The sequence below is a fragment of the Protopterus annectens genome, chromosome 3.part1, assembly GCF_019279795.1.
Source record: "Protopterus annectens isolate FY-2018-M chromosome 3.part1, PAN1.0, whole genome shotgun sequence".
NCBI classification, from domain to species: domain Eukaryota; kingdom Metazoa; phylum Chordata; order Ceratodontiformes; family Protopteridae; genus Protopterus; species Protopterus annectens.
The window spans coordinates 139,751,833-139,768,254 of record NC_056732.1 but is presented as its reverse complement, the minus strand read 5'-3'; the positions used below and the strand labels follow the sequence as shown (position 1 = coordinate 139,768,254).

The following is a 16,422-nucleotide window of genomic DNA, read 5'->3' as shown; positions in this document are numbered from 1 at the left end:
GCTGACACGTCACACTTTTTTTTCTGGAAGAATGTATAAGGCATAGGCAGAACATGGGTTATTATATTTCTGAGTACATAACTGAGTGCAGTTTTACAGTAAGATTCTTAGCATATGCTTCTGAATGTGAAATAAAAGTTTTACACTTCGTGGTACACTGACACATGGGACCTGTAAATACTACTTACTGGAGAACACGTACTGGGGATAGTGTAGGTCTCCCCGCTGCTGAGGAAGCTGCTTGGGGTTGCCTCCTATATATGTGCTCAGAGTGGGACATTTTATGGAACCGTGAGATTTTTAGGGCAACCTATATTACAATCAATACAAAGGAACAGACTTCGCTGTTCCGTCAAAATATAAACTCGTTCTTAGTATAATTTCTGTTGTTTCAGTTGTTTCATGTAATTAGTACGTCATTCCATATATATAATAATTGTTTTTATGCTACTATTACAGGAAATTTAGGAAATGTTTTTGTTTTAAAGTATCTCAAGAGTTTTTGACACCACTTGATTGTCCTGACAGGTAGTTACCCTAGAGCTGTTTTTGTGATATTGTAGTAACATCATCTGCAAATGAAATTATGAGGCGCAGTCATAATTTACCCACACCCAGCACAGGGACATAACCTGCAGGAAAATCAGCAGTGCCATCAGGGTATGAAGACATGGTCTTCATCCTAGAACTGAGGACTACTATCTAGACCTAGCACCATCCTATAGCAGATCATGGTTTGGTTGATAATAAAAGAATAAATTCTGCTGAAATGGTGTTTCTGCAGACAAGCCCAAGCAGGCTGTGCAGACCGACGTCCCTGGTAGGGCAATGATATTTGCTGCCCTTACTATGCAACATAGTCGTGTCATGCTGCAGTATTGCGTGCTGCACCACTCAAGTAATGCGCCTGTTATATCTGAACCAAACACATCACATAAAAGATGAAATCAAATATAGTACAGCAATGCAACTAGAAACAGAGGCAGCATAAAACGGGTCCTTTGATTCTGCTATTGCATTGTAAGCATTTGATTATCTGACAGAAAATAGAATAATAGGCTGGAGATTAGCCCAGGCTGCAATGCTGATAAACAGGTAATAGGATAAATGATGGACTCTCTCAGAGCCGACTGCGTTAATATCCACTGCAGATGAAAAGATGGATTTGGTTAGTATTTATAATTCTGCAGAAAGATTCGAGGAAACCAGCGGCCTCCACGCTCTCTGTCTGCTCCATCCGGCTATTTAACTCTTCATCAAAATCGGGATTTCAGTCCATAGAGTGAGTTTTATTACATACAGTAGTACTGACAGAAAAAGTATAAAGTGTTAAGCTGACAAACTCTTGGCACCCTTCTACAGAAAATGTTAACTCTGGTTTACTACTGTAAGCCAGTAGCCTCCCTCTGCGGGGCCCCGAAACATGGATACCAAAGCAGTACGTTGTTCGCAAAGTAGACTGTCAAGCTGTGAAACATGAGAAGGGCTACGAATTCAGGTTCTTGGGCATAAGGACTGCACTGCCCAAATATATTCCAGAGGCAAGAGCGGTTCGTGTGGTTTGCGCTGAGGATAAGTTCGGAAAACATGGGAAGTGGTACTGGGATTGCAAGGGAAGCTGAACTTTGATTGGAAGCGTACAATAATACTGCACAACTGGGGGAATTTGTGGTTTATGAAGGTGAAACAGGCAATCTTTATGCCTCTGGTCTGTTGTTTAAAGAAGCTGTCCAGCAAATGCTTATCCCTCTGGAATTCGAGTGCTAAAGGAAAAGAGCAGCAGTCCAACAGAACCATTTGGAGGTTTGTGGATGTAAATTAGCTGTACTGGGTGGCGGCGGTGCTTTTTAAAACTGGACGGTGTTTTCCTGGGCATGGTATACGAGATGCCCTTTCAATTTAACAGCGTGTGTGTGTGTGTGTGTGTGTGTGTGTGTGTGTGTGTGTGTGTGTTGCTGAGAATGGTCAGTATCTATTCAGCACCTTAGAAAAGTGAACTAGCAGTGCAGATGATCTACTGATGCAGAACAAGTTGAGCGATGATTCTTTTGGTACCTATTTACACATTTTTAGACACACGTGCCCGCGCACGATGAATCACTCCTGCTTGCACCTAATGAAATAGAATATACAGATATTCAATACGCACACACCTTAACTAAAACAGTACAGCAGACTTGCACTATCCTGCTAAGCATACAGACTACACGTTAATGTAACATAACACTGTAGTATTTCATTTACTGATGGCGCATTTTTCCATTCAGAGTAGCCAGTATGTAACATAGCAATTTATATATTTTAGAGTTGCCGGTAGTTCAAGTTTTTGCAAAAAGTGCTGGTCAAAGGACGTTTTCAGCCTACACCAGGGTAGTGGCAGCATCCCAGGTCCCAGGACTAATATGTATTATTAATTTAAGCATTGCAACTTGTTATGCAGTCTAAATGCCTTTAAGACACACTGAACCTCGGTTTGACCTGCACTTTTTAAAACTTTATTCCTAGATTTAGCGGTGCAACTTCCTAAGACTAAGTAAAATAAAATAGTTTTAAAACATATAGTTGTTTCTGTCATATTCAGGTCGTGGAGGCTGATTGTTCACTGAATGTGGTATAAAAGTGATGGGAAAACCTTATTTTTGTGTGGAACAGACATCAGGGATGGGTCCCTTAACTGCTTCTGAATGGCATCGATATCTGCTAAATGTAATGCAATAATTATATAAATATCATATTTGTAGAATGGTTGCCTGGAATGTTTACTTTGTGAAACTGTTTAATACTTAAAAGAAGCAGTGCATTCTGCGCAATGCACTGAAGAACTGAAAACATTGCTTAATTTTACCCTATACATCCCAACTGCTTTACTGACCTGCTTGGTCATATAGTATTTCACGGCTGATATGTATTAATTTTCTGAATTAAAGTCAGAATCTGTGAATGTATTCAGAAACTTAAGGAAGGATACCATGAAAGAGAAAATGTTTAAAGAAGCGTGTGGAAATTAGAATGCATAGCATTATTCCTTAATCCACCCATGGCGTGTCTTGCAGTGTTAATCTTACCATGTGAATTTCTGAATCAATGTGTAAAAAGCAGTACATATAACACTAGTCTGAAGTATGTGTTAACATAATATCTAAGCATGGCAAGAGTCGGGTAAATAACATAATCTGTGATACATACAATGTTTTTTTGCGCAGCACTGGGGTGTCAAGTGTTTCATAAATTAAATTTTAAGGGTCCAAATTAACCAGAGGAAAGGTAACTGTGTTCCGAATAGTATTTGCTTTAATGGTAAAGCAACTACATTATATACTTTTAATGTAACAGTTTTAGCATGACACTCTTCATCTTTATGACCGCATTTATGACATACTGTAGAATAAAAGCAGATGCGCTGAGGACAGGGTTGTCATCTTTTTAAATGGCAGAAGTGGGACATTTTTATGAAAATGTGAGATTTTGCAGGACAAACCATACCTACAAACAGTATCAAGACCTGGACTTCATATTTATTTTAGTTTAATTTAATGACTAATTGATTGATTCATTGATTGCAAAATTAAGGGTCACTGTTGAAGAATTTGAGTTGTTTATGCTGTCTCATTATTTACGCGTTACAGATGAAAATACCGGTTTTATGAAACTATCGAAAGAAACGTAGGAAAGATTTTTGTCGTACAAATATCAGGACATGTACCTTTTATTCATCTTTATTTCAGCGGGACACAGCTACTCAAATAGGGAATGCCCTTCATAGAGAGTGACAGGTGGTAAACCTAGCTGAGGAGATGTCAGAATTCAGGAGATTGACGCACACATCAGAAAGGTGCGACTTCTCATCTGCGTTTAAACTTTGGTGGAAATGTGCTGCACAAATGATCTGGGCAGATGTAATGACGTGGTTTTCAGTGAAATCCTACCAGAAGAGACGGGGAATCAAAAACTCTCACTCTTAATTCCGCATGAAAAAAAAATTAAGCTATACACTTTCTGTCAATTTTAACAACTTGAACAGACTTACCGCAATTACTGTTTTCACATCTCTTTGTCTGGAAACGGAACACACACACACACATTTCTCATACTTTAGAACAAGCACATGTGTGCCCATTATTATAATGCAAACCCAATATAAGACAACGGGTTTAGGGTAGCCACCTGCCATTTAGGTGTCACCCTCTACGCTAAATGTGCTTCAATTAAGTTATCTAACTTTGTAACTATAAAAATGCAAAGCTACATTTCCACACACACACACACTTTGAATTTTGAGGGGATGGGTTGTCCTAAGAATTCTCCAGTTTTGTTAAGAAATGCCCCATTTCAAGCACGTGAAAGTGTGTCAGCTGGTTTCTATTGTATTTATGTTGGTTTGTTTGTAATCTTGTTTCTACAAAAATTGCTGTCAGTTTTTATAGACATCTTCACTTGCTTCACAGTTTCCCAGAAAAGATGACCGTATATATGTCTTATTTGTTGCATGATATACTTGGGCACATAAACTTCATTAAGTAAAGGCTTTTGAAGTTACGTTTTGCAAATGTGTGCGATTTATCTGGTTGCACAGAAGTATATTTACAAGCGCATTCAAATTGCATTTAATGGAGTTCATCGTTGTATTGTTGGATTTTAACACTGTAATGATAAAACTAAAAATCGGGTGCATCAGAAAATAATTAAAAGCATTACTTGTACCTGTCAATGCACCCTAGGGATGGGCTTATAAGTAAAATGAATAGATGAAGTAACATGCTAACTATGCTTCTTTTTCATCTGTCTAGCCTGTGACTCACAAACCTACCATTACCTAAGTCCGGTGGAGACAGCATAAAGGGAATCCCGACATGAACGCCATTGTATTTAACAAACTCAGTGGCCAAGTTGTGTTTGATGAAAATGTAAAGGAAAGCGAGAAGGCATGCAGCAGATCGTATCTGGGAGTTTTAGATGGGCAGCATCCTGACCTTCTCATCTCAGATAACCCCTCCATCAAGGATAACATAAGCCACAGGCACAGGAGGACAGGGTATGCTGGGCATGTTCAGTAAACATTTTGTAACAAAAGAGGAATCAATGCAATTAAGTGCTGTATCTGGGTATAACACATGCATGGTTAATGGATTGTTGATGTCATTGTGCATAACTCTCGACTGCCCTTGATTTTGCAGATCTTTGATTTTGCCTCATATTTTTGTCCTGAAACTTGTAAAGTGCTTGATTTCCTCGCAGATCACACAGGATTACAATAAATAATGACAGACAATAACGTTTCATACTTCTTGTTATTGAGAGGATGGATTGTGATGCAAAGCCTGTTGTTCTATTAACCTTCTAAGTGAAGTAATGTTTTAAAATTGTCCCTGGTTTTAGGCCTTTGTCCTACATTATTTTTGTCCTTTTTCTCCGATTCTTAGCCAAATAACTTAAGAGCTGTGAACGGGATTCTGATAAAACAGCAGCTAAAGAACAAATAGTATCTACAGCTGTTTTATATACAGATAGAAAACCTTGCAGGTGATGACATTCTGGCCCCACACATATGCATGTATTTGACTTCTCTTGTCTACTTTTATAGGATTATCAGCATGAGTTTTTGAATTCTGTGTTATTTCTCACTTGTTTAAATTTCGAGTTCTACTCAGCAAAACCAACAGTTCTAATTATATTTGAAATCACAGACGCGCATGTTTAAATTAACAATAGCATGACCCTACTTCTGTGTTCCTCACCATCATATATTTCAGCAACATATTTGTGTTGTAAGACTTAACTTAGGTAATGGTCTCTTTATTCAGTGTTTGAACAGATGGCAGTCCTATGATTATAAGTATCTTATTTACATAAACGCTAGTAACTTTCAGTTTCTGCTGAATCCGAAGTAAAACCCATACTTGGAAAAGTGTATTGAGCAAATACAGCCAACACTTGAACAGTTATTGAAGACGTATCAATAAATAGAATTTCCAATGAAGATTTACATTTGGTGAACTTTATTTTGATAGGTAATTGCTTGACCAAACGAATAACTTTGTAGTTTCCATGAAAGTAATACAGTACCATGGTATGCAAATCAAGCTACAGTTTTAAAATTAAAATTTAGCTGATTTAGTAGCAAGTACTTTATAGATTGCCATATGCAAACTGAACACAAAAATAATACAAAAGGTACCGAAGTAATTTTAAGAATGTTCTGTAGGGTTATCACCTGTCCCTCTTTGCGAGGGACAGTCCCACTTTTGACAGTTGTGTCCTGTGAAAAAAAAAACTAAAAAATGGCAAATGTCCTGAGATTTTAAGACAAAATATATTTCTTAAGTTTTCCTTAATAGTTGCATAAAACAGTTATTTTGTATCTAAAACACATAAACATTATATGAACAAGTATAAGCAGCACAAATGCTACAAAAATAAGCTTTTATTTTGGCAAAAAAATGAAGTTCTGTCCTTTGCACTAGCCGTAGCTATGTTTTGTCCCACAAAATCTCACATTTCTACAGAAAATGTCCCACTTTGGGCATTTGAAAAGGTGGCAACCCTAGAATGTTGGCACACCCTTAGGAAGCTAAATGATGATCTAACATTCTGAAGACAGTGCCACGCCTCTACTGAAATGATAAACATTCGACTACAAGTATTTACTGAGTAAAAGAAAGTGTTTTGTTGCGGCAAATTGGAGAAAACACGTCTTCTTAGAACATCAACGGATGTAGGATAGCAGTACAAGCTGCACAATATGATGCTCCTAAGTGTGGAAACGCAAGCGCATTCTTTTCTACCAAGGTACCCCCGGCCCCAGCACCACAATCACAGAGGCATTTTACGCAGGTGGATTTGAAATCGTTTCTTGCCTGTTAAAGAGACACCTTTGAACTTTTTTAATCAATTCTTTAGATACACAACGGAAACGATATTCACACAAAATATAGCGGCGTAAAAGGAACTACACACCCCTTAATGATTCTGTTTAGTAAGTGCTCCCAATCTTGCGTCTCCTTATTTATAATGTGTGTCTAAATGTGTGACAAATTGGAAAATTACACAATGAGTTAAGGTCAATACTCAACGGAACAAAATTAGCTTTTGTAAAACATAATATGGGGTCAGGAAATGTTGCCAGACATCGTGGAAGACAACATTCTTTCTGCTACAGGTGACGAAAAATTCAAAGGAGTGATATGTGGTGTATGACACCCCAGAGGAGACAAAATCAATAAATGACTTTCGTTTCAGTCAGTTTGTTAACTGGTAACAGAGTTGTTGACACCTTGCAGCAAATTACCATGCATTACCTGATGGAATCAGAACAGGTGGCTTTAGTTACACCTATGTCTGCAGGAAGAAACTTTAAACCAGGCTTATATTATGTCCGAGAGTAGGCAGACATACTCATTGTACTTCAGTGAATACGGTACCCTTTTCTTCAGAGCGTTTCTCGGAAACAATATGCCTCAAAAGAGTTCATGACATCTAGACTAGAACTGGCACAATTACTGTCTACAGCACTGTTACGGAGTCAGCAGAGAAACGATTCATCGTCTAAACAGCTTTATAATAACGGCTGTTAGGACAAAACGCAGGCGCAATAAGTACATTTTTAAGAGTAGAATGAGTACACTTTTTAAATGTTACGTGGATGATGACCATACTCTAAAGAGTACATCATTACGAAAAACGTATCTCAGTTGGGGTTTTAAAAAGTTCGGGCTCCTTGAAGTTCCACAGTGAAAGGTCTGTCACACATTCAACGTTAAGATTTTTTAACTGATACCCATGGTAAATAGAAAATAATCATATTACTTCATTAAAATAAAATTTTATAAGTAAAAGTATATTTTAACTATCTTAGTTGAAGTTGCTACTATTTGTTCCACATTTTGCCCATTTGTTCCACATTATGTGCAGTGCTCCACATTATGGGCGTGGAAAGTTGAGAGCTATGAATGATAACAGTCAAATAAAAGCAAGGCCTTCGTGTACATGAACAAAACACGTCTTGTCACATTATGCACACTTCTACACTGACGTCTGGCGACATGAGACTGTATTCCTCATAAGTTAGCGCTGACCCTACCCGTAGCAGGCGTTCAGGCGACTAAAGCCCACCTGAACCGTGAATTCCACAGGAATCTTTGAACAACGATTCCCAAGTCATTGCAGTAGTGGAGATGATGTACGTCTTTCGCTAAACGAGTAACACAGATGCACAGCGACACCTGTTGGATATTTCGAAGCGAAACTTCAATAAAATGTGAAAATGGAACTCTTGCAGAATTTTTGACATAAAGATGAAGTACGAGGGTAGCCGATCCCCAAGACAGACGAACGTAAGAACAGCCAAGCCTTTGTACGCCAATCCGACTTTGATATGTTCCTAGGGTCGCCACCTTTTCAAATGACCAAAGTGGGACATTTTCGGGACACACATCAGATTTTACAGGCCGACACATACCCACGGTCAGTACAAAGGATATAACTTAACTTTTTTGACTACATGATAGCTTATTCTTGCAGCATTTTAGTTGCTTATTCTGTTTCTTATAACGTTTAAGTATTTTAGATACAGAATAATTATGTTATGCAACTATTACATACAACACAGGACATACTTATGTCCGACAATCTCAGGACATTTGCCATTTTTAATAATTTTTGTCAGGACACAACTGCCCAAAGAGGGACTGTCCCTCGCAACGTGAGACAGGTGGTAACCTAGGTGGTAACATAATGTTCTGCTGTTTTGTACTTTCTGGAGGATTTAGACAGCCCATTAGATAGCACATATTACGTTAATGTTCGTCAATATTGTAAACATACATATTTATATTAGTAAGGAAACCCCGCATTAGTCTGTGTAGCTGGCGAATCATTTACCCCCTTATTTCAGGTATAGCATCCGTCATTGCCGTTTTTGCCTGTCTAGGTTTGTGCAAATTCATATAGATACTTCCTTACCTTGTAAGTGGTGTTAGCCTTTAAGGGATATCGTTTGTGTAATTCAAATCTCCAAAAAGTACACTAGGGAAATTGTGTGTGTGTGTTTCTGTCTATGTCATAAATACGTTTCGCTATATACCTGCAGGAAGAAAGAGAAGATGCGCACCCTTTTCAGGTCCATCCCCATTTGGGATTTGGACAATTGTGCAGTTACGTTCGAATTAAGGGGGAATCACTGCAATGTAGCAAAGATCAGGGCACACACCAATGTAGCTAAGTTCAGGACACAGACACACACACACTGCAAATAGAACGAGATAACTTTTTTTACACACCCATATTTTATAAAATAATCTTATTCTGCAAACAAGACACTTTGAAACACCAAACTGAAAATGAGAAGACGTTTGAAGGGTGAAAAAATAGGACCCATGGTTGTGGCACGATGTTGTTTGCTATGTCACATAGATTTGCGTGCTGCACACTCAGCTTAAATTATTACCTCTCTCATTCTCTTTGTATAAAATATGCATGTATAATAATATTAGTGTTCATAGCCACTGTTTTTGTTTTCTTTGTTTAAAACCAAACTAACTGATGAAGGCTTTATGACTGTAGCTTAAGCTTTTTAATATGATACCAAACAATCCAAACAACTAAAACCCGCTGACAGCCCCATTTTCGAAGGGAAAATGAGCACTAGTTGGAATGTGACCTATTCCAGTAGAATTACCTTTTCTGTTAAACCCCAATTCAAATGATTAATAAAGTTTTAGAAACTAGGTACCTGACCGCAGACCTAAAATATACTAGCGTTATAGTATACATGTTAATACCAAGGCTGCTGTTTGGCTGGTAAACTGAATACCACTGTTAAATTATGCATTGTTTACGATATACACTCAGTAGATTTATGTAAACCTGTTATAGAGAACAGTTCTCTTTTATGTCTGTTTTTTGCTTTACACTAATGACGAGTAACCTATATGTGGAATAACTAAGACAAAGAGGGAGAAATGAATAAAGTGTTTTAAGATTCATATTGAAACCTGGTGACTGATTACACTGTGCTTAGACATCGCAGCACAGAATATACAGTCATTAAATTGTGTTTTTTAATGCCTTTACTATTAGTATTCTCATATACTCATACTGTTGGCTTCCTCATTTTGGAAACTGAGGGTGCTTTCGAAAGATACTGCACCGTCTTCATTGCCACTCATCACTTGCGATATTCACCAAGCAGTTTAATGTCAAGAGAACACTTGCCAAAGTGGCATTTTTTTCTTTATTTTTTTTCCAGAGGCAATCAGCAACCGTTAAATTAGTAATCCCAACAGCACATCTGTGTAATAAAGAAATCCCTAATTGCTAGGCATTTGCACACGTGTGTATAGGGCGATACATCACAAACTATAATGTTTGTTTCCGATGGTGGCTGTCTTTTATTTCAGGCTGCACAATATTTACGCAGGATAATGCAAAAGCTTTGCAGCGTTTTTCTTAGCTTTTTCTCGATCGTTTTTTATGGTTAAACGTCATGACTAAGACCATAGTTTTACAAGTTACAACCTACCCAAAAGTTAATCACACGAAGCAGCAGGACGCCATATGCAAGAGGCCTGGGATTCTGCAAGAATAAGGTGGCCACCAGCCCATCACATTGCAGTCTCCATGTTTGTGTTAATAAAACACATACCGTGTTGATGGTAGTTTGTTATATGCATTCATTAATTCCCCCATTTACAATTATTTTTGTGCGTTACTGACGCTGGTTTTATAGCATTCGACTTCGCTAGAATGAAATTATTTTTAGACAGGACGTGAAATGTGCAGTTATTCCATGCAATGCTTCAGGGTGTACACAGCTCTCAACCTTACATCTCCAAAATGAGGGACACTATCATTCATAATGTGGAACAAATGGGCAAAATGTGGAACACACACTAACAGCTTACTGCCAACTTCATCTAGAAATCTCATAGGGTGATTAAAATCTGATATTTTAATTATATAATAGTTCTTTTAATGAATTAGTATGATTCCATTCAAAAACAAGAAAAAAGGAACTCAGGCAGGACGAGTAGTACTTCAAACACTCCAGACACAGATTATTGATCCACAACACGAATCTTCCAAGCACAAATAAAAAGTACATGAATGCTTTAAAGTCCAAATGCGTTTTCACCATAAAATTAAGTTTATGTTTTTCAGAAGATTCCCCTCTTGTTATGTGATGTAATCTGGCAGAATGAGGGTAGTAGGCCAGGAATGCCAGAATAAGAAAAATATATAAATAAATACAGAAAGAAAGAAGGAATGCAAATTATATAAATAATGTGATATGCATGGGGAGTGCAATGTGGAGAACATTGTCATATTTAACCTGTTAGACTGTACTACACAGACAAAAGAAAGTTGGCACCTGATAATTCCAACTGCCTTCTTTGACATGCAGAAACATTCCGACAATCCATATTAAATAAATATACTAAATATCTTGCCTAAGATCATTGTGGGAATGTCTGACAGTGCATTACAGTGAGACAACTACCTATTTGCTTACATATGTTTATACCAAAAATTGATATATTCTTCATTAAACCAACACCAGTTTATTGAAGGTGTATAGCTCCTGTGCTCTCTTATCTGTTGAAAGAGGAAATAGTTTTTTTCTTAGCTGGATTTTTACAGGGATGGAAAATGGTATATGATTCACTTTGAATATCATATTGTTGCACTGGATACATTTGTTGTTTTAGCAACTAAAACTCCTGGTGACAAACGTCTAGCCCTCTTTTCAGACATGATTTTCAAATAGCAGAATTTCTTTTACTATTTTGCAAGGTAAATCAGAAAATCTACAACTTCAGTTTCAGAGGTTTTTCTAATAAAGGGACAATATACAGTGGATATAAACAGTTTACACACCCCTGTTAAAATGCCACATTTTTGTGATATAAAGAAACGAGACCACAATAAATCATTTCAAAACTTTTCCCACTTTTAATGTGACCTATAACCTGCACAATTCAATTAAAAAACAAACAAATCTGTTAGGGGAAAAATATAAAAAAAAAATAAAACATACAATAAGCTGGTTGCATAAGTGTGCACACCCTTAAACTAATACTTTGTTGAAGCACCTTTTGATTTAATTACAGCATTCATGCTTCTTGGGTAGGAGTCTATCAGCATGGCACATCTTGACTTGACAATATTTGCCCACTCTTCCTTGCAAAAGTGCTCCAAATCGGTTCGATTGTGAGGGCATCTCTTGTGCACAGCCCTCTTCAGGTTACCCCACATATTTTCTATTGTATTTAGGTCTGGGCTCTGGCTGGGCCATTCCAAAACTTTAATTTTCTTCTGGTGAAGCCATTCTTTTGTTGATTTGGATGTATGCTTGGTGTCATTGTCATGTTGAAAGGTGAAATTCCTCTTCATCTTCATCTTTCTAGAAGACACCTGAAGGTTTTGAGCCAAAAGTGACTGGTATTTGGAACTGTTCATTATTCCCTACACCTTGACTAAAGCCCTAGTTCCAAAAGCAACCCAAAGCATGATACTGCCACCACCATGCTTCACCATGGGGATGGTGTTCTTTTGGTGATGCTACAAGCTGTTTTTGCACCAAATATACCTTTTGGAATTGATGCCAAAAAGTTCAACTTTGGTCTCTTCAAACCATAACACATTTCCCCACATGCTTTTGAGAGACTTGATGTATTGTTTTTACAAATTTTGTCTGGGCCTGGATGTTTTTCTGTATAAGAAAAGGCTTCCATCTTGCAACCCTACCCCATAGCCCAGACATATGGAGACTATGGTTTGTTGTTGTCACATCTAGTACACAACCAGTACATTCCAGAAATTCCTGCAGCTCCTTCGGTGTTGCTGTAGGTCTCTTGGCAGCCTCCCTGACCAGTTTTTGTCTTGTCTTTTCATCAATGTTGGAGGGACATTCAGTTCTTTGCAACATTACTGTTGTCCCATATTTTCTCCACTTTTTGTTGACTGTCTTCACTGTGTTCCATGGTATATCCAATGCTGTGGACACTTTTTGTACCCTTTTTGTACCCTTCTCCTGACTGATACCTTTCAACAATGAGATCCTTTTGATGCTTTGTAAGCTCTATGTGAATTATGGCTTTTGCTGTAGCAGGCAATTGTGTGAATGTCAGGAAAATCCTACTAGTAAAGCTGAACTTTATTTGGGGTTAATCAGAGTCTCTTTAGTTGGTGGCAGGTGTGTACCTAAGAAGACTGAATGTTGTAATTAAATCAAAATGTGCTTCAACAAAGTATTAGTTTAAGGGTGTGCACAATTATGCAACCAGCTTATTGTACGTTTTTTATTTTTTATATTTTTCCCCTAACAGATTTGTTTGTTTTTCAATTGAATTGTACAGGTTGTAGGTCACATTAAAGGTGGGAAAAGTTTTGAAATGATTTATTGTGGTCTCATTTTTTTTATATCACAAAACTGTGGCATTTTAACAGGGGTCTGTAAACTTTTTATATCCACTGTATAGTACCTATGTTGTCGCATTACAATTAATTTTAAGACCTCTATTTTATTTATTTATTTTACCTTGTTAGCCCAAGTATGATTTTGTTTGGCAGAATATTGTACCACAGTGTTTGGAATCAAACATTCACATGGCCCATCTCATCCCAGACACTTTCCAATTCACTGTCTGGCTCCAGTTTTGGAAGTGAGGTGTTGCTGTATCATATGTTGTCTCTATTATTGAACATGACACTCAGTGCATACATAATGTAAATCAATGTTTCCTTGTAGATGCAGGACTTCTTTCTACAGTTAATTATTGCTCACATCCATCTGCACCTATTATAGAGTTGCAGTAGATAAAGCCAGTGCAGAACTCTACAATCCCAGCATTCTTTTAGTTGAAAAATCTACAAAGCACTGATAGAAACATATGCATACTCTAAAGTCATAGATACTACCGTGTAACAGCATGACACAGTTTTCCTTAGCATAGTTTATACATTTCTAATTTATTAGCCTCCAGTTTTCCAACAGTCATACACTTACCTACTATATTCAATCTATTTTATGGCTTTTACATTTACAGTCTACTGTGTTTTTATTTAATTCTAGTGAGTAAGAGATTAGTTGTAACATAGAGTCATTTGCAACAACATATATTTGTAACTAACCCCATGCCGTCTTCTCAGCAATGAATGTGGAAAAATAATTATGTGACAATTATCTGGCATCTAGGAAGTTCTTCCTCTTCTTATTATTATTTTGTAAAAAAATTGTGAAAACAACATAATGAGCATATACTAAATTCTGGAATCTTAGGCTACTAAAAGTGGCAACTTTTCGCATTTTACTTTATATTTTTGTTTTGCTTTAATTTGACATGTGATGGTTCTCCAGATATCAGTTTACTGAGACTTTTCTTCCCCCCCTCATTGAACATACCCCTTCACCTGCCACTTTTCTTGCCCCCCTCATTGAACATACCCCTTCACCTGCCACCTAACTGTAATACCACACTTCCAGACAGTTGGGTCAGAAAGTGTAACTTTACAATTTGCTGCAGCCTACAAGTGAAAAGTCTACTTATGTTGGAGCAGAACCTGAGTGCTCAGAACACCTTGGTTCAGTCAGTCATGGTTTACTGAGCTTAGCTGCTCCTTATATTTTAGTTGCAGTTAATTGTTACACTTGCCACTGCATTGTCTTATTCATGGGATACACCAGGCTCATGATTGCCTTTTGCAGTCTGTGGAAAATTGTCTTTAGAATCAGTACAAAGTTCTCTATTCACATTAAACAATACAGCTGTTAAAGACTGAAGGCATCTGGAGTTAAATACATTTGTCATAAATTTCATCCGTATACTGGTCATTAATCATAGCTGCAGACTCTGTGCTTCATAGACTGGACATACAGCAGCTGAATGTATCTATGCATAAAATGCCTCTTCTCCAGAGCCAAGACTGGAATACATAACATTTTTCATTTGAGGTATTTTTCTTCAAAATGTAATGTGCATTTATCTCATATTTGAAAGTGTTTTCATTATTTAAGCTACTTCACTGCAATACATTATAGCTTTGTTACCTTTATATTATTTTATACACATACTGTGTTGTATTTCTAAACACTATATGCAGTTACCACTATTTTTAGACAGTACAAGCTCACCTTGTAAAACCCATATTCTTCCCACATTGTACTAAAAAGTGACTTTATACCAAAGCAAAACCCTGCATCTAGAATCCACTCTCTCTCACATATACAAAGCACACCCTCAGAGTGGGCATGGTCCCTGATAAAAGGGGCTTGCATGAAGGATATCTGACATAAGACATGATGCTTATTAAGCCAGATAATAAGCAGCAACGTTCAGGCTATTTACTGCCAACTGTTTCCATGAGGCTGTTGTGACAGGTCATGCACAGACCAGCCAATAAGTTTATAATCCAATTCTGCATGGAAAAGTCATGATATAAGCCAAGTATCTGACACACTATGCCATAGAACAGAGGATGACATTGCAATCTGAATCTAGTATGCTAATACTGAGTACAGACTTTGCTGTTCCATTTGGCAGAATAAACATGATTTACAAAGACATAAGACATGGAATGAATATAACCTGTACAACTCAAAATCGGCTAGTGGCTGGAGGAGCGGGAGAGTAAGGGGTGGGAAGAAAGAGTGTAATGGATGGGAAGGAGCAGCTTTGCTAGTTCACCCACTTTGGGAGGGAGGGACTTCTGCTAGTGATAAGAACACATTCCCAGTAATGGAGATAGTGCTATAATCACGTAGCAGATTGTCAATGGCTGCCATTTGGGGTGGCTAGGGCTAACTGACACTATGGACAGTAATGCACATGACATCACTAACTCTGCCCAGTTGGCATATCAAAAAATCCCTTAGAATACAGGACCAGCATATGAGATATTGCGTTCCACTTTCTCTTTCCAGCCTATCATTGGTGTGGCCCCACCCCCAAGGGATATCACTGCACATACATAAGGTAATAACTGTGCTTCCTTGCTGATGATAGTCAGCTGGGGGACCTGCATATGGGGAAACCTAAAAATAAAACTAATACCTAACTAATAAAATAAAGGTAGTCTCTACTCTTCCTTGATAACTGTTCAATGTATAGTGAAAATGCATTTCCTCAAGTACAAAAGAAATTGACATCTTTTTTTTCAGAATGGCCATTCTCCTAACACACACGCATGCACATATGCATGCGGACACACACACACACACACACACACACACACACACACACACACACACACACACACACACACACACACACACACACACACAATCCCAAAATACCATCCAAATATAAGTACAAATAAGCTAACCTAGAGTAAAAACCTGAATCTATGCACTAAAACCTATTTATAAAACTCACATTTTACTCTATTCCCTAAGTAAAAAGAGCAATTAAATCAAATAGAAAACAAAAT

At 37.6% G+C, this 16,422-nt stretch overlaps 1 protein-coding gene across 1 annotated transcript in view; it reads left to right on the top strand.

Moving 5' to 3' along the window:
* Positions 1-944: 944 nt before the first annotated feature.
* Positions 945-16,422, top strand: part of MKX (mohawk homeobox) — a 452,149-nt gene continuing 436,671 nt past the window's right edge. The window contains exons 1-2 of the mRNA XM_044066669.1: positions 945-1,803; positions 4,788-5,032. Of these exons, the coding sequence (XP_043922604.1) occupies positions 4,851-5,032 (182 nt within the window). The 5' untranslated portion in view covers positions 945-1,803; positions 4,788-4,850. The remainder of the gene's footprint in view (positions 1,804-4,787; positions 5,033-16,422) is intronic.